The 26,685-nt window shown below is 42.8% G+C and overlaps 1 protein-coding gene and 2 long non-coding RNA genes across 7 annotated transcripts; 2 read left to right on the forward strand and 1 right to left on the reverse strand.

Moving 5' to 3' along the window:
- Positions 1-4,032, forward strand: LOC124196282. Its single transcript, XR_006875642.1, has 2 exons — positions 1-129; positions 3,527-4,032. It is a non-coding gene; the product is annotated as an uncharacterized LOC124196282 (long non-coding RNA).
- LOC124196280 (guanine nucleotide-binding protein G(o) subunit alpha) lies at positions 522-19,133 on the reverse strand. The gene is made up of 8 exons (XM_046591217.1): positions 17,786-19,133; positions 15,002-15,044; positions 13,968-14,109; positions 7,816-7,976; positions 6,200-6,328; positions 5,993-6,122; positions 5,761-5,914; positions 522-5,686 (listed from the first exon to the last, which is right to left on the reverse strand). Exons 1-8 carry the CDS (start codon positions 17,901-17,903, stop codon positions 5,499-5,501), a joined length of 1,065 nt encoding a protein of 354 aa, XP_046447173.1. The 5' UTR covers positions 17,904-19,133; the 3' UTR covers positions 522-5,498.
- Positions 6,602-26,685, forward strand: LOC124196281. 5 transcript variants are annotated; one of them, XR_006875640.1, is made up of 8 exons: positions 6,602-6,755; positions 6,939-7,043; positions 7,245-7,466; positions 24,784-24,923; positions 25,498-25,709; positions 25,817-25,910; positions 26,225-26,441; positions 26,510-26,685. It is a non-coding gene; the product is annotated as an uncharacterized LOC124196281 (long non-coding RNA). The 5 variants fall into 5 exon arrangements; XR_006875639.1 differs by lacking the exons at positions 6,602-6,755; positions 6,939-7,043; positions 7,245-7,466 and adding exons at positions 19,208-24,716; positions 25,145-25,223; XR_006875638.1 differs by lacking the exons at positions 6,602-6,755; positions 6,939-7,043; positions 7,245-7,466 and adding exons at positions 19,208-24,208; positions 24,467-24,716.

The following is a 26,685-nucleotide window of genomic DNA, read 5'->3' on the forward strand; positions in this document are numbered from 1 at the left end:
AAACGACACATGAAAGTCATGAATCTTTTTTGAATTTTTGGAGTGTGATAAAATACTTGAAATCAGAGATAAAAACTTACAAGGGACTAGTTTGTGCACTTCACAACAAGCATTCTACTATTTTTGCAGGTATGTTTGTTTTCATTTTGTAAACCAGAGTGTGAATTATTTTGTAGTGTAGAATAAGCTGGCATAGGCAGACACAGAAGTAGCTTTTTTTCTTGTCAGACGTCAGGATGAGGCCATTTTATTGGCCGAATTAGAAGAAAATTTAAAAAACAAAATAATCAAGGGATCATTTCAGACATCTTAGAGTTTTCTTGTCCATCCATGTGAACATATCTCTCAATGGTTCTCGTTGGTGAACAACTTAAAACACACATGGTTTTTTTCAATAGATTAATTTAGTTTAAACTAAGTTTGCAATGCTAGTCACATCTTCGATGGTCGATTCCCTAAAAATGTGACCGATGATTGCGTCAGTATTCGAATTGAATAAAGAAGTAAAGTGAAGACGAAACGAGTTTTTTGGAATTACATTAAAACTTTGTTGTTTCGCCATGTACAGAATACACCAACATAAACTTGTTGTTGTTCAGATCGAAACCCACAAATCATATATAAAGATGAATAATAATAATAACCAACTGAAGAATATATGTTGAAGAGGTGTTTTTCTTTTACCATTTTTGGGTATTGGTTGTTTTGTTTTTCTCGATTGAATGAAATGAAACAAACTGAGAGGCGATGCAGGAAAAAACGAAACAAACCAGACGAATGAGAGTGTGAGGAAGGAAGGAGAATCACAAGGAAATGAACGCAAGATAGAGCCGAGAAGAGGGGGGGACAACCTCAATTAAATTCAAGCCGATATATATATTTTTTGGGATAACCAATGTATATATATATACTGAAAAAAAAAAAGAAAAATCAAAACGATCGAAAGGAATATACTTACGAGAGCGAGAGAAAGAGAGGGAATCAATTCGAATTTTGAGGGGTTTCCCGCCTATTTTTGTTGTTGGGTAATAGGGAAGAAGAAGATTTGGCCAACTGCTGTTGATATTAGAGGTTGTCATAATAATAATAAATCAGTTGAGAGGAAAAATGAAGGAAATGGGAAAAAATTCGGCGAGCTAATTTAATTAAGGAGGGCTGCATGACAATTTTGTTGATTTGATTGGCGATTTGGGAAATTGGCGGGGATGAAATAACTAATCTGGAAAATTAGAGCAATACACGCACAGCCTATTTAACGCAACAGAGTACGGAAGGAATAGTAGTCCCGAACGAACATTTTGGTTTTTTTGTTTGTTTTTTTGAAATTTGTCGGTTATAGGATTAAATCTTGTGTGCAATTTTTGTTTTTCTTCTGCTATCTTTGATGTCGTCGTCCAGCAATGATACATTTTCAAACGCAAAAGGGAATCGAAGAAAGCGCTTCTACATGATACAATAAAAATCATCATCACTTGACACGCGAGTCTGGACACATTGAAAAATCGAATTTTAATCGTTTCCTATCAAGGAGGTTGAGGGGCTTAATTAAAAAAAAAAAAAGGAGCCGGGTATTCAAAGCCTAACAATTCAATTTCGAATTATATATCAGCGATTTTAGTTTAGTTTTTTTCTTTTTTTACTTCTCATATTTTATATTGTCTCACGATCTCAAACAAGGGAGGTGGGCGTGGTAAAAGAAATAAGATCAAAAGATTTAAAAAAAAATTTTGACTAGGTGAGATGATTTTGATTTGATTAGAATCAATCTCCGAGTCGCAAAGTGATAGCTGGGAAGGTTTTATGGCGATTACATGACAACGGATACATTTAAAGGAAAATGAGGACAGAGAGAGAAAGTGTATGGAGACAACAGAGAAGGAAAATGGGCCAATTCAAAGAGATAAGGGGGAAAGAAAAATGAGGAAGGTCTTGTTTGAATAAAATGACGACGGAGAGAATGTCGCAATGGTCATTTAAGCATTTCTCCAGTTACCCCTCTCCCCCCTAAAAATTGAGGTGTTACTGATTCCCAGTTTGACTTTTTGACTTCCAACCGCTTTTCAAATAACCCCCTCCCGCAACTCGACAGTAATAACCTCTAGCGGCTATCATACAATTATAAACGCACAAAAGCATCTACAAAGTTATCAAAATCCAAATGTTTAGTTTGGTTGGTAATTTTTCTTTTCCAAAAAGAAAAAAATAACACACGGGGAAATAATTAGAAACGAAAAAAAAAAAACATTTTCTTGTGCCTTGCCAATTGCTTTGAATGCGGACGATGATTTACGAAGAGAGAGAGAGAGAGCCGAAATATGTTGCACCTTGACTCGAGTTGAATTTCACACCAACTTTTTGTCCAGGTGTTGTTTGTGATCAATTTTTGTGCGCCTTTTTTTATTCTTTTTTTTAATTTCTATTCCTCAAAATTGGTTAAGATTATCATTTTGGAGATTGGATGCTTGTTGTTGCCTTGTTTTCTTTTACGTTTCGGTCGGGAATTGAGTTCGAATCGAAAAGCCGCGCGGGAAAAAAACAAGGTGTGGTGTGGTGGAGGGGTGCAGCGGCATCATCGCCAGGCGAAATATATATAATTATGTATATAACGATCATTGTTTTGTTTGTTTGTTTGTTTTTGTTGTTTTTTTGCGTATTTTTTAGTTGTTTTTTTTGTTTTTGTTTTTGTTTTTTTTAGTTTAGTTTTCGGTTTATATCTTTTCTTCTTTCGTGTCAAATAATAAGCGCTATCAAAGTAGCTACGTAGATTGGGCGCGTTGAAACGCCGTGGAAGGAGAAGAATGAAGAAGAAAGGAGAAGAACATCATTGGGGATTATAATAGAGTATAATAACAAACACACACACACACGCACGACGGTTTTGGGTATCGAAAGTGAAGGTGTCTCTCGTCTAATCAAAGCTTTTTTTTTTCATGTCATTTTAAAAATCAAAAGCTCTGAAAGTTTTTTTCTCTTTTCGCTCTTGTTATTAAACAGATTTTTTTCTTTCCCCCAAGCCCAGCAGGAAAATTAAAAAAAAAGAAAAAATTTCTTGTTTCGCCCCTATCTTCTTTTTCTCAAATCTAAACATATTGATTGTATCGAATGGAACGATGGAATCCACATATATAAAGAACAAATATACGAGCGTGCTGGAGAGCGAGCGAACAACAAAAAACCAAAAGAAAATGAAATAAAAAAGGTAAAATCTAATTCATCCGAGAAATTCCCCGTTTTCCGCCCAAGAAGGATATTAGATTAGCCCGGGTGTTTAGCTTTTTCTAACTATAAAAAAAAAAACAGAAACAGGAAGGAGAGACAGGAGGGTAAAAAAAAAAAAATGAAATAACAAAGTGTGTGTCGGGATGGCAGCAGCAGCAACATTATAGTTATATATCCGCTGGGTTTTTGGGTGTGCGGTTTTTTGTGTAAATTAATTTTTGTTTTTTGTCTCTCTCTCTCTCACTCTGGAGAGGTTTGGACCCTTGCCAAATCTATTTAGTAATTTCTTATTTTTTTTTTTTTTTAGTATCCCGCTCTTGAAGCAAAGAAGGAAATGAGAGGAAACAAAAGAGCCACGTTTTGCGCGCAAACGGCCAAGGAAACAAACAAATTGAACGAAAATGTTGGACAAATTGGCAAACGAGAGACACACACACAAGAAATCAAATAAGTGCAGCGTGTGCTGTAACGTCCAGCTAAGAGAAGAAAAACACAAGGTGAAAGAGAGAGAGGCAAGTTGTTTTACAGCGACTTTGATGGGCACAATAACGACGATGAGGAAAAACGGCGAGCAATAGAAGAGACGAGGGTAGATGGATGATTATACAGAAACGGACGTGACAATCCTCATTGGTCATGTCCGCGGTAAGAAAGTAAGAAAAAGTTTCCCATTCCTTTTTGTTACGCACGTCTCGAAATATTCAATTGCCCTTTTTTTCTTTCTTCTTAAATCCTCCCTGGGGTTAGTTGATGCCGACGTGATGCCACTGAAATTGACTAGAACCAATCAAACAAATGCCCGTATTCCAGAAAAGAAAAAAAAGGTTGCCATTCTTATCGACATTGTCAAATAACGACGTCGAGAGAGAGAGACCGACCGATTCGATAGGGAAAATTGATGGCGTATCGGTCCCGAGGGGGAAATTTGAAAAACAAACTTTTTCAGCCATTTCCCGATCAAAGTAAAAACGACATTTTCAAATTGCGCTACGGCGACGCTTTTTTGTTCAATAGATCAAAAGAACGTCGATACATAAAACAAATCGAAATTGCACCGTGAGTCTTTTCTTTCTAGTTATTTGTTCGGGCTAATTTCTCTCTCTCTCTCGAATTCTCTTTGACATTTTGGATTTCTTTTGATGTCGACATTCTGTTTTTCTTTTTTTTAGAAAATGGCACAGCAAAACGACGACTCTCTCGAAATATCAAAAGGTAAACGAATTAAATTTGTTCTTCCTTCCGTCGGTTTCGTTCAGTCTCTCTCGTCTCGGTGACGCCGGTGCGTTCGAAAATTAAAAAAAGGGACACGACGAGATAACAAAAGAAATTTGCAAAAAAGCGTGCGGAGAGAAATCAAAAAGAGCTTTGAAATCAAAGATTGGAATGTCATCTCCTTTACACACACACACACACAGCACGCGCGCATTTTTTTTTGCTTCCTCTTATTTTTTCAGGGGACTTGGCTGCTGGCCTCTCGACATTGTGGGAGAGTTATTTCGTCTTTTACATAATCATAATAATAAGTTCCCCCCGCCCGCCCCTTTTTGTTAAATCGATTCATCTTCCCGTGAATTCTCTCTCTCTCTTTTGTGCAATTCTCCTCGTGTGCGGGAGCGGCTGTCGTCGACTTTCATCTCTTCTTTTATATGTGGAGAGAGAGAGGCTGTTGGGGCAGTGGGTGGGGCATTGACTAGCGTGCGCTTTTTTGAGACAGGGAGAACAGTTGGGTCTGATGATGACGCGATTGACGTAAACGACGTGAGCCGACGACATCCGGTTCAGACAAGGAAGGAAGATTTTTTCCCTTCCGAACGCGGGAGTGTTTTTGAGTGGGCAAGAGAGAGAGAGAGAGATAGAAGAAAAAAGAAACAAACAACAGGCAGAAAGGAATAATTTAGAAACCCAAAAAAAATGACAGTCGACAAGAGTCGGGAGAGATGAGCTGCTCTTTTCTTGTTGCGCTTTTGGTAAGAAAACGGTTCACTATATTTTTTCAGTCTGGGATTATTTTACTGTGCGATGACGTCATTTTGGTGTGTGCGCGCGATTTTCCTGTTTCCGTTTTTTGTTCCGGCCGGGAGCAAAAAGAGGTGGGGCTGGACGAGGAGGGAAATTTCCCCACACAATTGTTAATCCCACCCCAAAATTAAGAGAGAGAGAAAACGAAATTTCTTCGAATTTGAACCCAAAGTGAAGAATACAAAATCAAAGGGGGGAATAAAAGTGGATGATGAATTTTTAAAAAGTTCAATGTATAAAGTTTGGGGGGCTGGCAGAGCTCAGTAGAGGCCGCATCCTCGTAGATTGTTGGCGATGATGACGTCGGTGACGGCGTCGAACACGAACTGGATGTTGGTCGTGTCCGTGGCGCACGTCATGTGGCAGTAGATCTCCTTGGTCGTTGATTTGTTCTTGGCTTCGAACTGGGCCTGGATGTAGGCCGCCGCTTCGCCGTACTCTTGCGCACCTGCAACAATTTCCCGTTCGTTTTTGTTTTAATTGATTAAATTATTTGGGGTTGGTTGGGAAATAATATTTTACCTGTGTACTCTGGGAAGCAGATGGTCAGAGGAGATTTTTTGATTTTCTCTTCAAAGAGATCCTTTTTGTTGAGGAAGAGGATGATGGACGTGTCCGTGAACCATTTGTTGTTGCAAATCGAATCAAACAGTTTCAAACTCTCTTGCATTCGGTTCTGTCGAAAATCAATTCGATTCATTATTTTTTAAATTCAAATAATAAATTGATTGAGTTGTATTTAAGAAATTCTTACGGTGGTCTCGTCTTCATGTAGCACTTGATCGTACTCGGACATGGCCACGCAAAAGATGATGGCCGTCACGTCCTCGAAGCAATGGATCCACTTCTTCCGCTCGGAGCGCTGCCCTCCGACGTCGAACAATCTGATGACGAAGAAATCAATCAATGAAATATTACAGTCACAATCTCACAGTCAGAACTCGACCGATGCGGCACTCACTTGAAATTGAGGTTTTTGAATGAAAAGTGGACTTCGACGATGCCGGTAGTTTTGACTCGCGTTCGCAGAATATCCTGTTCAGTCGGCTGGTAATCCTTGGCTCCCAATCGGTCCAAATCGTCTAAAAAGCTAAAAACAGGAAATAATAATACAAAGATCTTGGATTATTTCCTGGAAAAGAAGACGAAAGGAAGGATCAAGCCGTCCACCATAAAGATACCAAGCTAGATATGTAATTATTATGTATGACACGAAAATGTGAATGGTAAGGGGGACTCTCGAATGATTATTTATTCCCTCTTGGCTTTCAAGAGGGTTCTGGAGGGTCTTATTGTGGCCGTTTCGGTCGTTCGATCGGAAACTGCTTTTATCGTTTTTACTTTTTTATCGGTTTGGATTTGGGGGTCGATTTAAAAAAAATAATTTCTATCGATATCTAAGCATTTCTAATTAGAATATTAGTGTCGTCTGCTTCCACGTTTTGAAAGAGGGAACAAAAGATGTAAGATGTAAGATTAGAGATTACAAAGAAAATGAAACGATCACTTTTCTGCAGGTAAATATAAAAATAATAATACAAATAGAATAATAATGGGTGCTTAAATAGAAGAGAAATCTGTTCCAAATTTGTGAAATTGTAATTCCTGGTTAGCATTTGTCATGTAAGATGTAAGCCCTCTGTCGAAGTGGCAATTTTCTTTGCACTGTTCAGATTTTTGTTTGTTTTACTTTTGTGCAGATTTGAGGCCTTCACCAGCCATCATAACCACAAGATCATAAGCAAGTTTTGATTTATCTCGTGTTGGACCTATCATCACTCAACAATTTCAGCATCAACGCTTAGGTAATGATTTCAAGGGTTATTACTTTACTCCTGTGTCCTGCTACGTATTTGAATGATGCATGGCTTGCATTCAGTGTATTATATGGAAACCTTAGATTCCCCCATGAAATTAAGATTTACCCAGTGTCTCATTTTCAACTTTTCTTTGTTTGTTTTTTATTTCAATATTTTTTCGTAACCAATTTTAAATTTATGATTTAGATAAACAGCATCTCGTTGAGATGGATTGGAGAAACTACTGATGTCACCAGAGTTACGGATCTCTGCTTCCCCTTTCTTTTAATGTCCTCGTGTACACCCATGTGACTGTGGGTGTGTTCACGAGGACGCCCTTTTTCTTATTATCCTGCCTGGCGGATTCAACTTTTCTGCGGATGGATGGAGCGTTCGTGGATGCCTGGCTGTATCTTCCCAGGCTTAAAGGTAGGACAAACTTATCTCTATTCTTCCTTTTAGACCATTTGGTGGCGTTGGTTATAAATCGTTGCTTGGTGGGCTACGCAGCTTACGATTATTCGTCTGAGTTAGGCGATTGACTTAACTTTTTTTTTCTCTTGCCGTTTCTGTTGACTCAGTTAGGGTTCATTAAATTACTCGTTAGTAGAGCCACTGACGATCAGGTCCGGTTTTCTCAAATTTGAAAATATTTTTTCGTGGAACTCGAAAATGTTCTGACCAAGAGGGACCTAAGTCGCCACAGGGCCCCCCTCCTCTTTACATGTCAAATGAGTAGTAGTAACTGGCAGAGATTGCTACTGTCGATCTTTCTTACTATTTAGCGGAATCGTTGAGTTGGTATTCATTAGATCGACCGAAGCATTCTTGGACTCCGGAATCGATCCACAGTCGTTTCATGGCTGCCAGCAGTTCTTCGGAGAAGGGCTCGGTGTCCTCCATGCGCGAGATGACGTCCATCACCATCTTGGCGTCGGGCTGCATCACATATAAAAGAGGAAAATAAGAGAGAAAATGAACGTTTGGTCTCATTTATCCATTCAGGCATGTTGATTATGGGGAGTAGATTTGCATCTGGAAATGGAAAGACGGAAGCTCCTCATCTTCTTATTCCCAATTTTTCCATCTTTCTATCGGTTGGAGACGAAGGCGGGCAATAAAGAGAGCGAGAGAGAGAGTCATCTAGCGACGAAATATGCCGGCGATTGAGACGGCAGAGCGCAGGACTCTTGTTCGTCTTCTCCGGGATCAATAAATAAAGAGCGTTTGAGACGTTGGACGTCCTCGAAAGAACAAATAATGCACCAGAGCCGCCCAACCTTATCGATCCAAACTATTAATATATCGAGATTGTACAAAAGCAGCGACAGTGGCAGTGTGTGTGTACTTGTACTCGATCTGATTTGTCTGACCCATCTACTTTTTTTCTTCTTTCTCTTCTTTTCTGCTCGAGTCGCATCTTCTATTTTTGGGTCAATCCCCACCGTCGCTCGAGGTCGTCATCTGCCGTTTGCCTCGCCCCATTCCCATTTGCGCCCCGCGTTGATCTGTTGGCTGTGTAACTCGGAAGGAAAAGTTTGATCCGTCAAAGGATCACGATCAAAGTGCTGAACTGGACCTACCGACACGGACCCTTATCGAGTTTATGGGAGAGGCAAGAGGTCGAAACCAAAAATTGCCAGTTTCTTATGAATGGAGAAGGAACAGGAAACAAGGCGGCAGGGTTTGATAGTACAGCAATGAGTCGAGCGGAGATGATTATTGATTGATCGTCGGTCAATACCAAAGAAACTTTCCCCCCCCCCCCCCCCCAACCGTAACCGTAGGAAACCGCACAAGAGAGAGAGTAAAAAAGCAGCTCGACAAAACAATAGATGTAGGAAACTTTTGACGGTGTATAGTGTATACGTGCGTCGGGAACTGATCAAGAGCTGAGCGACAGACAAACAAACCAATCCCGCAACAACAACACAAATATTGTCAAAATTGTTGAAAATGAAATTTCCAGCAAAGTAGGAAACTGAGCAAAGATGCCGTGAGCTGACGGTGGTGTATGCTCTGCCAGCCGTCGCGAAATAAAAAATAATAATAATAACAGGGGAAGAAGAAGGAGAAGCGAATCAAACGAGTAGCTAGAAATCATTGGATCAAATCACCAATCCATTTTGTATGTGTGTGCGTGTGTTTTGTGTTTCTCTAAGCGCAAAAATAGGAAGGAAGGAAGGAAGGAAGGAAGGAAGATTTTTGATGCTCCTCCTTCCTGAACGCTAGTGGCTCCTCTGCGCCGGAGGAGATCTTCTTCTTTTTTTTCTCTTTCCCTTTGGCCCCTCATCTTCCAATAAGATTGCCACGAAGACGCCCGCCTTGACTGAATCATCATCCCGTCGGTCGACTATATACCCCCCCTCCCTCCCGATCAATACTCTTCTCTCTATCCCGGAGACTCGTCGACTCTTTTTCTTTTATTCCGTTGGCTCGGCGACCTCCTTTTCCCCTTCAAGTACCAAGGAGAAGAAGAAAACACAGCAGCCACCCCCTGACAATGTACAAGGGGGTTCTTGCATCGCCTTCAATTATTACTGCGAATAGCTTTCTTCTCTAGACTTCATACATATTCACGGGTATATATAGAGAGAGATGTGTAGTCTTGTAATGATTGACGTACTACACGCAGCCTACTTATTTTTCGCCAGCCCAAGAAAAAAAAGTTCTAAAACGGCATTCAATTAACTGGATCTATATCAAAATGAATTCTACATGCAGCGCACAACCAAAAAGCTGACACGAACGAGCAATTATTTATTTATTCGCACATGAATAACTGCTATTTCTAATACTATACGTGTCGGAGCGATCAATTCCCGTGAAACTGCCAGCTCTCGGTTGTGACTGCCGTAATATCTCCGTGCTCCGACACCCCGCCACTTTGTTTCTTTCCTTTTCTTTTGCTGACGTGAGTGTCTTTGGGCTTTTTCTTTCTCCCTCAAAAAGAGGAGATTGAATAGAAGATTCTTTTTTCCTTTCGACTCGGGGCTCGATCCTGTAACAGCGGCGTCGCCTATTGCGCAGGCAAAGTTACTTCATCATTCTCTATTCTGGTGAAAGTCTGGCATTCATCACACGCAGTGATGAAAGCCAACCAAGTTGGGAGTTGTCATTGGGAAAGCTGTTTACCAGGAACGATCCTGATGGTTCAAGTGCACCGTGTGCAGCGCTCCTACTTGCCATATTTCGATTACGTGTAATGCAGTACCCGCTCAAGTACTTTCTCTTATATTTCTCCTAGTGAAGGGGAAAAAAGAAATACAAAAGGCTGTGTGCCTGTATCCGGCACTTGTTTTTACCCAACCGGAGCCCAATCTAAGCTGATGCTCCTACTGTGCGAGACAAGTGCATTTGCATTGAAAAGCCCAGCAAGGAGGGGGAAGGGAATGTGCGGCGACACTCCCACCTCTTATCCCCTTTTACCCTTCGGATGGCCCCCCCAGAAAAAAAGAGAATGTAATATCATGTGCATGTCCGTTTGCCTATTTTTGTTTCTTCCACCGGTATTTTTTGTTTTTCTTCTTTTTCGTGACGTGGACGAGAGGAGGCCGGAATAATATGGGGATTCGCGTGATGTTGAAGCCGAGGAGTTGCACGGGTCGCACACGGATGAGACCTTTTTTTAATAGACTCGTTCGTGTCTCGGGTCTTTTTTTTTCTTCCCCCGTGAAGTCGACTCGTCGCGACACACACATTCACCCCCCTCACGGTAGATATCGATCAAAACGTGAGACTGCATGTGTGCGCCAATCCCCCCTCCTGCTCTTATTTTGTCTTGAATGAACTCATTGAACGCGTTTAGACATTTGCCAGAGAGACGCACATTTTTATTATATTCCCGGGGATATAAAAAGAGTTTGACTCTCATTTTTTCCGATCAATACCGAAATCCGGCGGTCAACGCTCTCTCCCCTGGCCTTTAAATGATGTAACCAACATCACGCTCCAAGACGCACCCATTCGGACTCGCACAAAAAGTGTTGGGATTTGCCAACAAAAGGGAAAACTGGGCAAGTTCACGTCGGTCGGTCTCGTTATATAGACACACACACACAGAGAAAGGCCGCCGTCGTAATCCATCGTCTCAGCATTCTCTCTCAATTCCGTCCGGTATTATAGACTCGGCTAATACAATTTAACAAGGGGGGGATGGGTATCGCGTTGCTTGTGTGTGTGCTGTCGTGTTTGGTTGGTTGGTTTTCAAGGAGACGGTCGGTTTGTATAAGGTCAGATGAGGCGACGTCGTGTCCAGTTACTCTTCACCCAAGCGGAACTGCTGTCTTGTTATTGATAACAACTTTTTATCATCTCTATAGCATAGGGTGCGGGAGGAATAAACGCGCGGCTATTACACCCGCATGTATGCAGATGGGTTGTGTAGGAAGGAGAAGGAGAACGTCACGGTTGATGTATGCCAGGGGGGGGGGGGTAGGCTGATAATAAAAGCGCGCAAGGACATAAACACGACGGGCTCGGCAGCACCACCCGCCTACACTCGCCCCGACCCGACAAATAAAAAAAGAAAAAGATAATGAAAACAAACATGGAGGGAAGTCTAACCCTCCATTTCCGGTATCCTCGGCCATTTCCGTTGGGGGGGGGGATGATGTCAAAAGGTCAGCCAAACGAACGACTCAGAAGGAAAAAAGGAAAAACAAAAAGTGAACGAGTTGAGAAAAGGCAAATAATAATCACCGAAAAAAAGGAAAAGAAAACCAAGTCAACAGCAAAAGAGGATGAAACATGAGGAATGTTTGACTTGTTGCCAGTTCAATGAAAAACGGTGTCACTGTACACACACACACACACACACAGGGCCAACAACACAACCGGACGGGAATATAAGAGAAAAGAAAAACAAGTTGACGGTGTATCCGACTTGCGAGATCACGAACCGACAGCGTTCAACAAAAAACGTCTTCATTGTCTCGACTGCGAAACGTTCGGAATTCTTTGAATGGCTCCCTTCCTAAATGTTTTGTGTGTGATGTTTCCTTCTCTTTTTTTATTGATTTTCGTTTGTGCATTTCTCCGCATCAATTATCTTTTTCTGCGCATCAACATTTCTCCGCTCATCTTTTTTTTAAATGAAATAATTCATTGCTGCTCGTTTGATTGTATAGAACAATTGCCGGGAAATGTTGAACGCGTGACTAAAGTGGAGTGGGGAGTAGAGATGTAGCAAGCGCGGATTCTCCAACTAGTGGATGGAATGTAGTAAATTATCCAAAAGAAAAAGGGGGGAACTGCTGCTTCTTGTCTAATAGCATCAAGGTAATAATAATAATAATGGGTAACGAATGATGATAATAATATGTAGCCTCTTTCTCTCGTCTAATTGGGACGAAATGGGATGGGATGATGGGATTGAGTTGACGTCAATCGGGCCAAAAGGAAGTTCAGACGCTGCGCTCCAGCTCGACGGAATCAACCAGTCAACCAAACATCCACCCACCCACATGTACAAGGGGGGGGGGGTTAAAAAAGGGAGCTAGAAAAATTCGAGTGTGTCTAACACACAACGAGATGAGATGAAGAAAAACGAAGGAGAAGAAGGAAGGAAAGAAGAAAAGAGTTTTGGGTTATGCGCGTCCCATGTCGTGAGTGTTGGACGGAGACGACCGAGTTTTGGTCGCGCGATGTTGTACAATCCGTCCGCGATATAGAGGAAGCGTCGCTGGCGTCGCCATTTCCCATCCCCCCAATTGAAGAGCAAGGTTTTGGATAGAGACGGGAGTCGTGAGGTGGGCTAGTGGTGGGGTGATGGGGTGGTCTATATGATGGGAGGGAGGAAACTTGGCCGCGACGCCGACGTCGCCGCCGCCGGTCGTATCGATCGATAGTTGTCAGAGCATGGCGAAGCATCCCAACAACACACACACAAAAGGGGGGTGGCTCTATACAGCGGGAGGCAGTAGAGTGGGGGGTTGGAGGGGGGAAAAGAGGAAGCAGCTGTAAAAGAAATAAAAAACGACGAGACTGCGCGTAGCAATACAACAACTTTCCATCTCTCTTTTCCACTTCAGCACGACGCAACCAAACGATTTTTTGTGTGTGTGTGCCGTCCCTTGTTTCTCCTTCCCCCCTCCAAAAGAGAAAATATTAATTTCCTATCTTAAAAAAAGGATTTGATTTATTTTTTGGTGGGGTCTGATAGGCTGCGGCCGTTATTTAAATTCGCGGTCGTTGATGACGGCCGAGTTGGCAACGTTGCATCAGCGATAGACATCGGCGTCGTTGGGTTTTTTGGTTTGTATATATTTATTGCGAGGCAGATAAGTAGGGAGGCTTCTGTTCTTTCCCTGGGCCATCTGCTTCCATGTTTCATTCGTGATGAAAGGCAACTGATGTCGGCCGACCGACGCCCTCCCCCCTCCCCTCTTCAAAAAATCCCGTCGCCCTCATCAGGAGCAGAAGCCTACCAGACCCCACACGCACCTCTTTAGAGCTCTCAATACCATCATCAACATGCAATGAGATAAGACAAAAGCAAGTGGTGGTGGTGGTGGTGGTGCTAGAGGGTGGTGACCGATTAGACATTGTACGTATCATTATTACAGACGTCGGTCGGTCGGGAGGGGAGAGAGAGAGAGATGGGTGGCTACACATCAAAAGGAGTCGTCATGACGACGCCGACAAATATATCTATCAAACCGACGTCAATCTCCTTACCCCCCGTTGCACAACCTTCCTGGCCCTCCCCATTGTGCTGCTACCTCCACTGTACAACACGCGGTAGGCGGGCGAGACATAAAACAGCCGCCGTGACCATGGAGACCCCCGTCTATACCTCGCAGAGTTGTTATTGAAGTTATTAGACGTCGAGGCTATAACATCAGACAATTTTGTATGTGTGTGTGTGCATGTTGGATTGATGCCGGGGTTGATTTTTCTCAAAATATTGGGTGGGGTCGATCTTGTTACCTCTCTCTCGTTGTTGACGAAGGAGATGCCCAGATTGGGCATGGCTCTCAGGATGGCCACCAGCGACTGAATGGTGTTGCTGTAGACCACCGGTCGATATTGTTTGAAATCATCCGATGTGAAGCCGCTCTCGTGAATGATTCTAAATTTAAGACGAGAAAAATTGGAAATTTTAGTTTCAGTTTTTCCTGGCGGGAATTTTCAAATGACTTTTTTCTAATTAATGCGCAACTCAGCTTGTTACGTAAAGCACCTCTTTTTCAAATCTCATTTTCATGCGCTACTGAGAATTTACAAGTAAATTTCCACTTTGCCGCGCGTCGCCAGGTGACACACAACAGGGAAACGAAGAAAATGATGACGACAATGGCGACAACTTTTCAACGTGTCACGGTCGACAACGACGACACGTTTTCCCCTAAAATCTTGCGGGGCTACGTAAATTTTCACTTATGAATTTCAGATTCTTTCGTTCTTTATGAACCCATTTGCTTATTGACTTTAATTGGGGGGAAAGTGTCAAACAGATCCGGTTTGGCACAGCAGCCCAAAAGAAAGGCGGGAACTTTTGAAAAAATTCAAATGAAACTCAGAACCATGTACGCCGAGGGCCTTGTAAAGTTCTTTTTGAGAGAGAGCATTACAGGCGGCGCACACCTACAGCAGCTACTACCCAGATCAATAGTTAATGCTACGCAATATAGACCCCCTCCATTTTCTGTTCAAGTAAAATCCACAGATGGGGAAAGGGGAGAAAAGACAACAAAAGGAAGCGAAACAATTCCTGCTGCTATTGCGTTTGTATTCATATGTAGTACGTCTAAGCGCTTGTGTATTATTCTGTTTCTGTAGACTTGATCCGGCAAAACGAGAAAACATTTCAAAAATTGGGCCGGGCCGGGATGAAAAATAGAAGAAGCGATAACATCCACCATTGAATATTTTGAACCGTTTGAATCTTATTGATTCTGCGGTTATTGTTATTTGCATGCGACCCGCCCATTATGAAAGATAGGCAATTAAAATGTACTTACTTCATCTGTTTGACGATGGTACTTTTACCGGACTCGCCAGCACCTGGAAGAGAGAAATAGAAAAAAGACATTAGCATCGGGTGACATTTTCACATCAGACTGAAAAGAAGAAGAAAAACTCTGCGTCATTCTCACATTCTCATATTTTTGTTTTTTAACGGTTAGGACGTTGTGTTTCAAAGATGCGCATTAACCGACAAATGGCGACGGTTAACAATCGCCTCCTATTTTCTTTTTTCTTTTTAAATCTTCCCTTGTCTTCATTTGAGTTGCGCTTCCCTTTTGTGGCTTCAAAAATAATTATTTTAAAAACGCCGTTTGAAAAATGAAAATAAAATAATGCCCGGCAATTATTAACGGACGGACTAATAATAATACAGTGCGTCTCGTGTTTCGTGCCGTCCCCGTCCCCCTCTTGTTTCGTCCCAGTGTCTCAATTGCTCCACCCAGCGACACATTTCGACGCGGTAGATTTCTCCCTTCTTTCTTTCTTTTTATTTTTAAAATTAAAATGAAAAGAGAGATAAAGAAGTTTAACCCATTCATTTTGGTTGGTCTTTTGGAGAATCTAAGCAAAGAGCAGCCGAGGGAGAGAATCAAAAAGAGACGCTGGAACCGAGGACGGAGCGGAAAATTGAAACGAGGTCGGCGACAGGAAAGAGAAGCCAAACGACCAACCGCCGTCTCTCCTCCTTCTTCTTCTTCTTCTTGTTGATGATGAAGAAGAAAGTCTTTCCTTTCATTTCATCTTTTATTTTCGCTCCTTCTTGTCAATTTCGCCTTTCATCCGGAGAGTCTGCGATACATCTCTCCGTATGACTCTCGTTGGCATGCCTTTTCCTCCGTACACCAATCCAAATCGAAGAATGCCACGTATATATACACGAGGAGGAGGAGGCAATACTGTACACGGGTCGGTTCGTTTGTATACAAATGGTTCCCCTGGCTGCTTCTCCTGCTCTTGCTGAGACTCTCCTTTGGCTGCTCGGCTTGTGGCCGTTTCTAAAATTAGCCACCCAGATGAAAAGTCGTCGTCGTCGTTGTTGTTTGTCTTGCTTTTTACTCTCTCTCTGCTCTTTCCCCCCTCTGCTCTTCTTTCCCCGTCAGACTTTGATTTCCTTTTCGCTTCTTAGAGCTCCTCCTCTCCTCGGCTACTCTTAAAATGCAACCCCCCCGTCATCCGTTTGACCCGGCTGCGTGTATAATAGAGACTAGCTACTACCTCATCTCATGTGAATTCTTTTGCTAGAGTTACTACTATACCACCACTAGTACTATTATACACCGTGTTTTGTTTTGTATTTTTCTTGTCGGGGGTTTTTTTTTGCTTTTTGTTGTTTTGGTTGGCTCGTTCTCTTTGCCCGGCGTCTCGTTCCTTGCGTCTTTGTGTTGCAGCCAACGCCCTGAATGTTACACGCCCCCACCGACCTATTCCGCGCAACCGAGCGCCCCATGTTACCCAACAGCCAAATGCAACAACAACTGAATTCGAACAATCGAGTTTTTGATGAGACGGCCAATGAGACATGTCCATCTTTTTCGTTCGGTACCCCCACACAAAAAAAAGCAGAAAAGGGGGAGAGAGAGAAATGTGAACGAGGAGGGCGCGGACCTCCCCCGACGTGCCGTCTATACTTGTATTTATTTTTTACTTTTTCTCTCTCTCTCCTTCCATTCCGTGTCATGTCGGAGCAGCTGCGCTTGGCTGGGGTGAAAATTGTGGTGGTATAATAAAATAGAGGAGACGATATGCAACACACAGTCAAGTCGTCAGCCCAGCGACTCTCTACACTAATCAACTGCAGCCGGACAAATTCCCAAAGTCGAGTCGAGTCGTCATTTCATAACTTTCTCTCTTAGACTTTTGTTCAATCGATGATGATGGGAGAAAATGTTGTCGGGTTTTTTTTGTTTTTGTTTGAAATAGTTGAAATCACGCGCGTGTTTTTCGAGGATAGGAGCAGCTCGGCGTCAATTGACGAAACAATTTGAGAAACGTCGCCGACGGTTAAGACAAAGAGAGAAAATCATGTCGATATGTAATTAACCAATGGAGGGATGGCCGCCATCGCCGCTGTAGTAGTACATTAGACCCCGTTGGTTATTAGTTGGATAGGAAAGGAAAGAAAAAATCCAATGGCGGACAAGAGTTGGGTCTGGCAGACAAACACGAAGATAGCGTACACAAGTAACTAGTAGCCTTGCGCAGTAGTATTGATCGCAGCCGTGTGCGCGCGTTCCTCCTTTCCTCTTGCAACAAGCCACTACCGCCGCCGCTGCTGCTTTTTTCCTACACACACCCATACAGCCATTCTATTACTTTGTGATTTCAATACAACTAATCTCATGATAAATCCCCCTACCCTCTACCAAACTATATAAATCTCGAAATGAAAAAAATAAGGGAATAAAACGTTCGACATTCTCCCGAACGTTATTGGATATCTTCTAGTCAAATTTGAAGGGGGTGTGGTTGATGTGTTTAGAAGAAGAAAAAAAAACAGAAGAAAAACAGTTGGGCGACTGATTAATGGAGTTGTTCCTGCTTCCTTGGTGATGGTTTTTGCTTGTGTCGAGGGGCTTTAGACTGAGAGAGAGAGAACAATTGTGGAATCTAATACCCGAACAAAAGAGCCCAAGTGAAATCCTAGCCTCAAATGGCCATTGAATCAAGATGGGGAGGATGATGATAAATGAGTGAGGGATTCATGGGAGCAACAATTTCTACTACCCCCTCTAAAAGAAAAAACAAGAACAAAAAGGAGGAAATCTATAGCCCCTTACCGAGTAGCAAGAGTTTGATATCTTTGGCCGCTTGGATGCCATCTTCTTTGAGGTTCTTTTCGATGAGTTTGGAACGGGCAACGGCCGCCCTCTCCTCAGCCGACATGGCGCAACCCATTTTCGGTAAGCTCCAATCCTTCAGGCGAGACAATGTGGCTGCTGTGCTGTGTGCCTTGGCTGGACTCGTTGGAGGTGTTGATTACAACCGACGGTTGTGGGTTGTTGTAATTCAGTTGGTACTCGTCGTCGTTGGATCTCTGGGTACAGGGGGTACGGGCGGTGGCCAAAAAGATTCGCTTCTTCTTCTTTTGCCGCAAGGAGGAGGAGGAGGACGATGACGTCGACAGGCAGCAGTAGTGTCGACAGCTGACTTTGTGCTGTATATATATCACCGCTGGCGAGACTGGCTGGCTGTCCTCGACATCCGCGATCGCCGTTTCGCCACCACTGCCCAACGTTTACACACTCTCAACCGGACGCCAACACTCTCTCACTCACACACAGGCACACAGGCACACTGATGCACACTCTCACACACACACACACACACAAACACGCACTGGCGTATACGAGGAGGGGAGGGGGGAGTCAAAAAGAAAGCAAAAAAAGAGACTTTTTGGGTTTTTTGGTTTGTTTCAACCCGATTGTTAGCGCTTCCTTTTGTTTTCAAATAGTCCCGCGACGTGTGGTGACGCACACACACACATACAATTGGGGAAAAAAAATTGGCTCCCGTTTCCTTGTCTCCGTTCCGACTGGCGATGATGCAACGGCACTCTCAACAAGACACTGACAAGAGCGAATCACTGGCCAACGACCAGCAGGTAGTAGACATAGCTGGCCAAAATGCGAGGTCAAAAGAGAACTCGACGCCAAACGAATGACCACACGGAAACACACGAAACCCCCGAGTAGTTGTAAGTGGCTGGAGACGAGTGTCGTTGGTGGACCAATGTCGGCGATTCACATTGGCCGGGAAATTTTCGGAATTTTACAAATCGAGTTCCCCACCCCAAAAAAAATGTTGAAAAATGTCGGGAAAAATTGTTCGATCTTCAGTTGTGCTGATTGAATTTCTTCTTGAATTGTGATGGGAGTAGTTGGTAGAAATTTCTTCTTCTGCCTTAGGTGGAGAGAGAGAGAGAGAGAAAATGGTGTGCGGACCCGCAGTTGTCAATGGATGTGTGTGCGTCCCCGAGTATCGAAAACTACTAGACGCCCGGCCGTCCTTTTTGCTCTGCTCTGCTCTGCTCTGTACGTTCCTCACGTAGGGGGGGATAGGATAGGAGAGAGGCAGACGTCGCCGGTCGGGAGGAGGAGGAGGAAAAGCGCCGCCGCCGCATCCGCTCCATCTCTTTTGCTCTTAGCTCTGCTCGCCTCCTCCTGTAGCTGCTCCTCCTTCTGGCGTCGAACCAAATACAAGAGAAGAGAAAAAATCCCCTGGCTGGTTGCTGATACTATATACTACACCCTTTATCTAGACCCTCCCACGTTGATTCCCCCCTCCCTCTCCATCCGTTCACCCCACCGAGGGATCCATCCTTGTAGTACGCCACCCATCAGCCTCCTCATATCGTTCCTCTCTTCGGTCTCTACACTGTGTGTGTGTGTGTGTGGGGTAGTTGACGTTGTCAAGCCAACGCCGGAGCGGCTACACTTGACTGAAAAATCAATGATTTCCTCCGCCATCATCCCCAACTACCACCCCCTTTCTCTCCCCTTGTACATCCATCGCATCCTCCTCCTTCCTTATTTCGACTCGATCCATCTCCTCTCCTGCAACCCCACCCTATGTGCGCGAGTTGTGCACGCTCCCTCTCCTTGATGTAGCTCCTTTCTCCTCTTCTCTTTCGGGTTGTTGGCTCTTATTCCGGTTTTCTCTTGTGCCCTGGCTTTCATCACATCCTCCTCCTTTGCCCGTTCATCCTTCCGCCTCCGCTCTCTTCTCTCTTCGCTCCTTCGCCGTCAATACTCTCGCGCCCGGCTCGTTCACCGTTCACCCGCCGCCGCCCGACTCCCTTTTCTGCCCGCGTCTTTTCGCTCCATTCGCATCCGCTAGGCCTCGCCTTTTCTCTCGTCTCGCCCGGCCCATCAGGAGCGCAGCCGAAGCTCCTGATGCAAACTCTAATCGTTGCTCCTCTTCTCCGCCATTCAATCCGCCAGTTCTTCTTATTCTTCTTTGATATGCCTAGCGACTGGTAGCGAGGACGACATGGGCGACGCGGCCGTGTAGTATATATCAACAATTCCCCATGCGTCTATATTCCGCCCCTTTGCCGGCTTGGCTTGTATAGCCTTTATTCCGTGTTCCGCTGGATCAATGATCTAATACTATACACAACCCACTACCCTATAGACTGTAGTAACTTCCACTATATAACTTGCATCTCTTCCCAGAGTTCTTCTCCGACTTCTTTTTTTCTCTGCCTGGACTTTTTTCTGGCGTGTTTGGTGCTGGCTGCTGCTGATGCAACTTGACTGAATCATTTTAGCCTATACGTCGATATGTCGTCAACATTCATGTTCGCTTATCCGGTACAATATGGCCAGATTATGATTCCATATTTCTGCGCCGCAGCCAAAGAGTTGCATGCGGGAATGGCATCGTAAAGGGGGGAAAAGTGATGAGTCCATCGAGAGGTGCCACTGCGTGAATAGATTAGAATATCGGGAATGAGGCGCGACAAAAAACATTTCTCATCCGTATAAATGTACTACCGCCCCTGTTTTGTCTTTTTGAGATACATCCAATCGACGAGTCTGTTTTTGTGCAGAGTAAAAAAGACAATAGGAGCGAAACGTCATCATGGCGCACGTGACGAGGTCGATTGCGTTTAGAAAATGGGCCATGGACCATTTCGAGGTTTGGGGCTGCTGCTCCTGCTGCTGTTGCGGATTATTATCACAAAAGAAGAAGACGTCGTCGTCGTCGCCTTTTGACTAGAACTGCTGCTGCTGCAAACACAATTCACCTTGATGGACGTTTCCCTTTTTCTTTTGCCTTTGCCATTCTCTCGCTTTTATTTCTCTCTCCATTCTGTTTCGACCAACTGATTGACAGAAAAAAGAGAACAAGAGAAAAAGAATTGCGCAAGCGCGTCGTTTACAAATCTCGCTAAGAAAAACATACATTCAACCAAACAGGCCCAACTATTTTATTCATTATTCGACGAATGTGACCGGGTTCAACCGACCCATTCCAAGATACGCTACAAAAGTTTTCATTTGACCCTTCTTTCTTTTTTTTCTGATTATTTTCACAAAGTGACAAAATAAAAATATGGGGGAAGCCCAGACATGCAAATGTATGGGGTAAAGGAACTTTGTTGTTCGGGGTCTTTTGAAAGTTGCTAGTCGCTATAGAATCTAGCATTTGGAGTCCCGTGTGATTTCGGTGTGTGTGTGACTGTGTGCACAGTCATCATATTCCGTGTTGATGGTGGGCACGAATAGAAATGGCCCGGCTTGAGCGCCTCTTGTGTTGTGTTTCCGTGTTGACCGTTATCGATTGGGGGGTGCAGCTTACGTACTCTCCTCTGTACTGTACGTACAGTCCCGGTCCGTCTCTTCTCTCTGGCTGGCCATCAGCTCTTGTTGCCTATATTGCGCTGCTGCTGCTGCTGTTGCCGTCCTGATTCAATAGACTTTCCTTTTCCTTTTTCCCCCTTTTTTCTTCTATTTCTTTGATGGTCCTTTTTGGTCATAGCACGCAGCTATAGCTAGCCAATCGCTCTTACATATATATATTCTCCGTGCCCTATATAGCCTCTTGCATTACGTGATGTATGTGCCATTTTCGACGAGTGGAAAACTTGGAAGGAAGGAGCAATCAAAGCGGAGCTACTCTATATTGACGATCTAGAGGAAAAACAGAAACACACACACACTAGAGAGAGAGAGGATGACAGCTACTAGTCAGGTCCTGCGCGCGCGCGCGCTCCTTACGGTATAGTGCTGTGGGTCCTGTGTTTGTGTGTATCTATGTAATATTCAAACTTTTGGCGAGAAGGGAGAGGGGGATGGATGGATTTAGGTCCGTCTGGCTATGAAGCAGCAGTGCTACTTCATCGATCTTTTTTGGCCGAGAGAGAGAGAGAGAGTCAGATAGAGGAAACGGATAATCCAATTTACTTTTGCGCCATCCAGTTTTGATAAAAGCTCAACTTGCTCTGCCAACATCAAACGCGCCAAAAGGCAACTTTTGGTTTCGCCGTGAACCCCTGGCTCCACTTTATTGTTGCTGATACTGTTGTCTGATACATTTGGCCAACCTTCGTGTTTTTTTGTTTTTTTTCTGCCCTTTAAGTCCGGCCAGTCTTTCCTTATCATCAGCAGCCGGGCTCTCACTGTCAAAAAGTTTTCCATCCAATAAATAAATATCTCTCTCTCTCCTATCCGGGGAACTGTATACGTAAGCTTCACGGGAAACACCAAATTGGCCATGGGGCGTGGTGGTGGTGGTGGTTAGGTGGAGTTCGGCAGTACCGGTGCAACAAAATGCCATTCTCTATCAGTGGCCATGATTAGCCGCGGGAAAAGGTGAAATGTGCGTTGTTTTGTGCCTGCTGGCGCCGTTATGTTCAAAATTTGACAACTTGATTTGTCGATTTCTATTTGTATATTTCTACGCGCACTGGAAAAAAAAATTTTTCTTGGAGTATTAGAGTAATGTGTCACGATTAATTAACAAATTGATTGGGGTAATGTCTGGATAGTAAGTGAAAACGACTCCCCGGAATATAACCCTGTGGGTTGCGCACCTTTCTTCTTTTTCTTCTTCTTCTTTTTCTTTTCTCCGCTGTCTGTGTGATCTAATGGTCCGGTCTTGTATTGCTTTTGCTGGAGATTACGAGAAATAGAAAGAGAAAGATACAGCAATCGCCAAGAGTATTTAGGGAAAGGCATAAAAGAAAAAAGAGGAGAGAAAGAAAAAAAAAAGGAGAAGTAGTAATCAATTTCCACATTTAGTGTGCAGGGGCAGAAGGAGAGACCGTCCCGTAATGAGAGTGGATGTGAGCACAGCGGTAACGAACGCGACCCGCCCGGTAACCAATGCACCGCGCGTGTCGCTCTTACTTGTACAACCTCAAATAAAAACCCCAACCCTTTTTTTTCTTTCTTTTAGGCCTTCTCTCTTTCATCGACGACCACCCACCGACCACTTTCCCGATCGTTTTCTATATATTATTGTAATCCGGACTATATCCCCTGCTATGTACAGTTGCGTATGCTCCGTCTCTTTTGTTCACGTCAACATTGCAAAGTGTTATTCTTTTGAAAATAGACGGAGGCCTTGACAATTGGTGGATAGTACCAGCGAACTTGAATACAATCAGCCCCAACGAGGTCAATCAAGTGAGTTGCTGTTCCACATATACGTAGTAGAACCATCCATCTGGCGCACAGACACATCAAAACGCCCAACCGAGTTGACACGTTCGATCATTGTTTTATTCGCTGTAGGCGCCACACGAGTTTGCGAAAGGGATAGGAAGAAGATAGCTAGACAATTTAGGTTCGTGTTTCCACCGAGTTTCATTTCGTTAAAAAGTAATATTTACAGCGGCCCAATATTGAGCAGCCTGGCGTGGAACATATTGCTTTTCGACGGGTGCAGGGAGTACAGAGGGAGCGGATGCGTGGCGGAGCATATACCCATCATCATGTCGTTGTTGTGATAATTAAGACGGATAAGTATACAATATAGAGGTGTGCTGGGAGTATTTCTTATATTTTTAACCGCTCACCACGGAGGCAATAGAAAAACTCGAGCTGGTATTAAAAACGGCAATCGTTTGGAGTTATCCCGCTATCAAATTATTCCTTCAAAGTGCCAAAAAATGAGATAGGTGATGAAATGGAGTGGTGACATGTCAACGGAGAATAACCCGACACATTTTGCATGACTATATGTATATTTACACCATGCAGGGGTTGACACAAATATGACATTTGCTGGTAAGGCGCGTAATGGAGCGGTGACCACATAAGAGGATTCGTAGTACAAGAAGTATGTCAAGGAGCGAGAACGGAAAAATTTAACGAACACCCAAATATTCCTCCCCAAGTTCCTTCCTTTACATGTTAAGTGTTAAAAAAAAGGGAAACAACCACAAAGTTGGCAACGTTTCCACCATTATATCCTTTCCCCCTTTCTATTGAACTTTGACTTTATCGGACTTTAAGTTCACACATAGTGAGACCTCTCGGCCGTAGCAGTTTAAACCTTTTTTAAAATACAGAATGGATTGAAGGCAACTGCATTTGATGCCTTTTCCCCCTTTTTCATTTGCACTGATTATTATTAAATTATACATTTTTTTTAGCGGATAAAAAGTTAGGAAGATCGTGTTCAATATCCTTTGACTCGCCAACTGGTAGAGTCGTTCTATAAGCACACGGACCGCTGAACGAATGGAGATGGTAAATATGCGCCATTAACTTGCTGTTCTCACTGATGTTCAATCGAGGGAAATGAAAGAAAAAAGTAGAAGCAGATGATAACCGGACTGATTCCGATCAAATGAGAATTTTATCAAATGACGACAAAAATATGTGCTACCCCACCCACATCCTACTGGGAATGACCAGTCCTATTTGTCTTTTATCTCAGAAATGTACTCCGAAAAGTTACCAAAAGGGTTTTTCTAAACATTTTTTTTTTCTTTCCGTTTCCACTAGGATTGCTTTAGTTGTCGATCGTCTCGCTAGATGGCACAATCGAAAAGGTTATTTATACGCCGCTAGGTGGCTAAAAGTGTGTCCAACTCCAACACAGGTCCAACAGGTGGCGCGATAAACACTAATATTCATTCACAGTATTCAGCCATTTTTGTTGTGTTGGGTTTCCAACTTTCCTAGTGAAATTTTGTTACTATACAATACAATACAATTTAATTTCTCGACATTTCGCGTCATCAACATTAAAAAGGTTTTAAATCTACTTTTGATTTCTTAAGTTTACTTAGTTATTGTTCATTTCTTGTCTAAACTTACAGGTTTTCTAGCCTATAATTTCCATTTGCATTTGGTCAAATGATTTGATCGGGCGAGTCTTGAAACCTTTGTAAAATTTGCCGAAATGTCGTGCCTGTACCAGCTGTCGTGTCACCTCCTGCAGAAACACTTTACATGGAAAGTAATTATGTTGAATTGTTGATAAACTTTCCTACTATTATGCTATAGATTTAGTTCTATCTAAGAGATTCTTTTGCTTGACTATTGTAGAACTTTACATGAAGTCTATTGTGGACTGTGGAGATGTTGTTTAACAAGAATTCACTTCTTTGCATTGAACTAAATTTAAATAGAATTTTTGGGAACTTTACTAACTGTAAATTCATATTCTTTAATTTTCAGATATATTGAAGTAATTTTGAGACACTACATAGTTTTGGTTACTCTCAGTATGTCCAATGTGTAGCATCGCATTGATTGTGTATGTGAACACCTTCTATTCCTTAATAGTTTTTAAAATTTATTAAGTAGTTTAATAAGCAAGAAATCTGAGCTTCCTTGCTGTTATGATTTTGTTGGAGGCTGGTTGTAAGTCAAACAAAAGGATAGTCGAATGAAAGTAATTGAGTGAACATTGGTTGTTACTGACAGCAATATTGTCACAAATTTTTGCTGTTCATTAATTGGATATATACATGACGAGATTCATTTGTTTATTGTTATAATAATAATTTCTCTTTTATACCGTGTAATAGTCGGATGACGCTGAGCTACCTCATAGCACTTCTGCCCGATTCAGCCGTTCCGTCCAGTCATGACATCTAACAGCATGTTGAAGTCTGAGCTTCTTCAATGCAGTCCAATGTGCTCATGAATTTGTTGCAGCCAGCTGGCGAAAGATGTTCCTCTTCAAGGCTTGCAACCTGTGCTGGTTGTAAATTTTGTCATGTACAGAAACAATTTTAAAGTGAGTAATAAGTGAATCATGGGAGTTGTGGCTTTTTGAAAAGTCCATTTTCTAAACTACTTTGATTCATTTTGTAAAAGCATGTCAAAGAAGTTTCCTTTCTCCAGGTGGTGCTGCCGTGTCATGAAGATGCCTGTTCGAGAGGGTCTCTACTATATTGCAAGACAGAAATTATGTGATGAAAACAGGAAATCTGAAATGGTAATAATGTACTTGTATGATAAATCAAGCATTTTGTTCTTGATGTCGAAGACAATTGACATTTTATTTTGTGCTTCTAAATATTTGCTTCTAAATTGTAGAAAGTTCCTAGAGTTGTATATAATGCTTGATCGAACAAAACAGAAATTCATTTAATTCTTAAAAACCTGACATCTTTGTGATGTGATGATCTTAAGTCATCTTGAATTCTATTTCTCTAGTGTGGTGTAAATTTAAAGTAAATCATTATTGGCATCTTTATTTTTCACATTCCAAAATGTTTTTTGGTTTATTAATGTTCTTTTACTTTGTAGGTGTTCATGGGGTATTGCAGTCATTTTCCAGTTAAGAGATGTACTGAAATGGAGCTTGTGCAGACTTGCAGTTCAACATCATACTTCAATGTGTCATTTGCTTCTGTTGGCCCATGCAGTATATGCAGTGTTGAACAGTTGGTTAAAATAGTCAATGTCCTGTCGGGCTTATTTTATCGGCTGCGTTATGTCGTCGACCCTTGCTACAGGCGTTGAGGTAATGCTTGATGTACAGTCTCGTTCAATTAGTATGACCTTTAGTTAAAATATCCCTTCTCATTTCAGTTCAATCGTTTGCTGCCGTTCCGTTCCATAGACTTGATCCATCGGTGAACTGAGGTTGCTGAAATTCAAGACTCTTCAAGAAATTATGTAGATGTAGATAAAATTACAAGTGCATATCTGGGCTCCCTTCTTTTCTGTGGCCCCGTTTCCCTAACTAACCACTAACCAACGCCCGC

Source organism: Daphnia pulex, chromosome 6 (genome assembly GCF_021134715.1).
Source record: "Daphnia pulex isolate KAP4 chromosome 6, ASM2113471v1".
Lineage (NCBI taxonomy): Eukaryota > Metazoa > Arthropoda > Branchiopoda > Diplostraca > Daphniidae > Daphnia > Daphnia pulex.

What these genes read in the sequence shown, in the direction of transcription:
- LOC124196280 (XM_046591217.1), bottom strand. Translation starts at nt 17,903, where the DNA reads ATGGGTTGCGCCATGTCGGCTGAGGAGAGGGCGGCCGTTGCCCGTTCC. An exon ending in CTCAACGATTCCGCTAAATA is followed by an intron (nt 6,329 to 7,815) that starts GTAAGAAAGATC and finishes TCCTGTTTTTAG; the next exon opens with CTTTTTAGACGATTTGGACC. An exon ending in TTCAAAAACCTCAATTTCAA is followed by an intron (nt 6,123 to 6,199) that starts GTGAGTGCCGCA and finishes CTTCGTCATCAG; the next exon opens with ATTGTTCGACGTCGGAGGGC.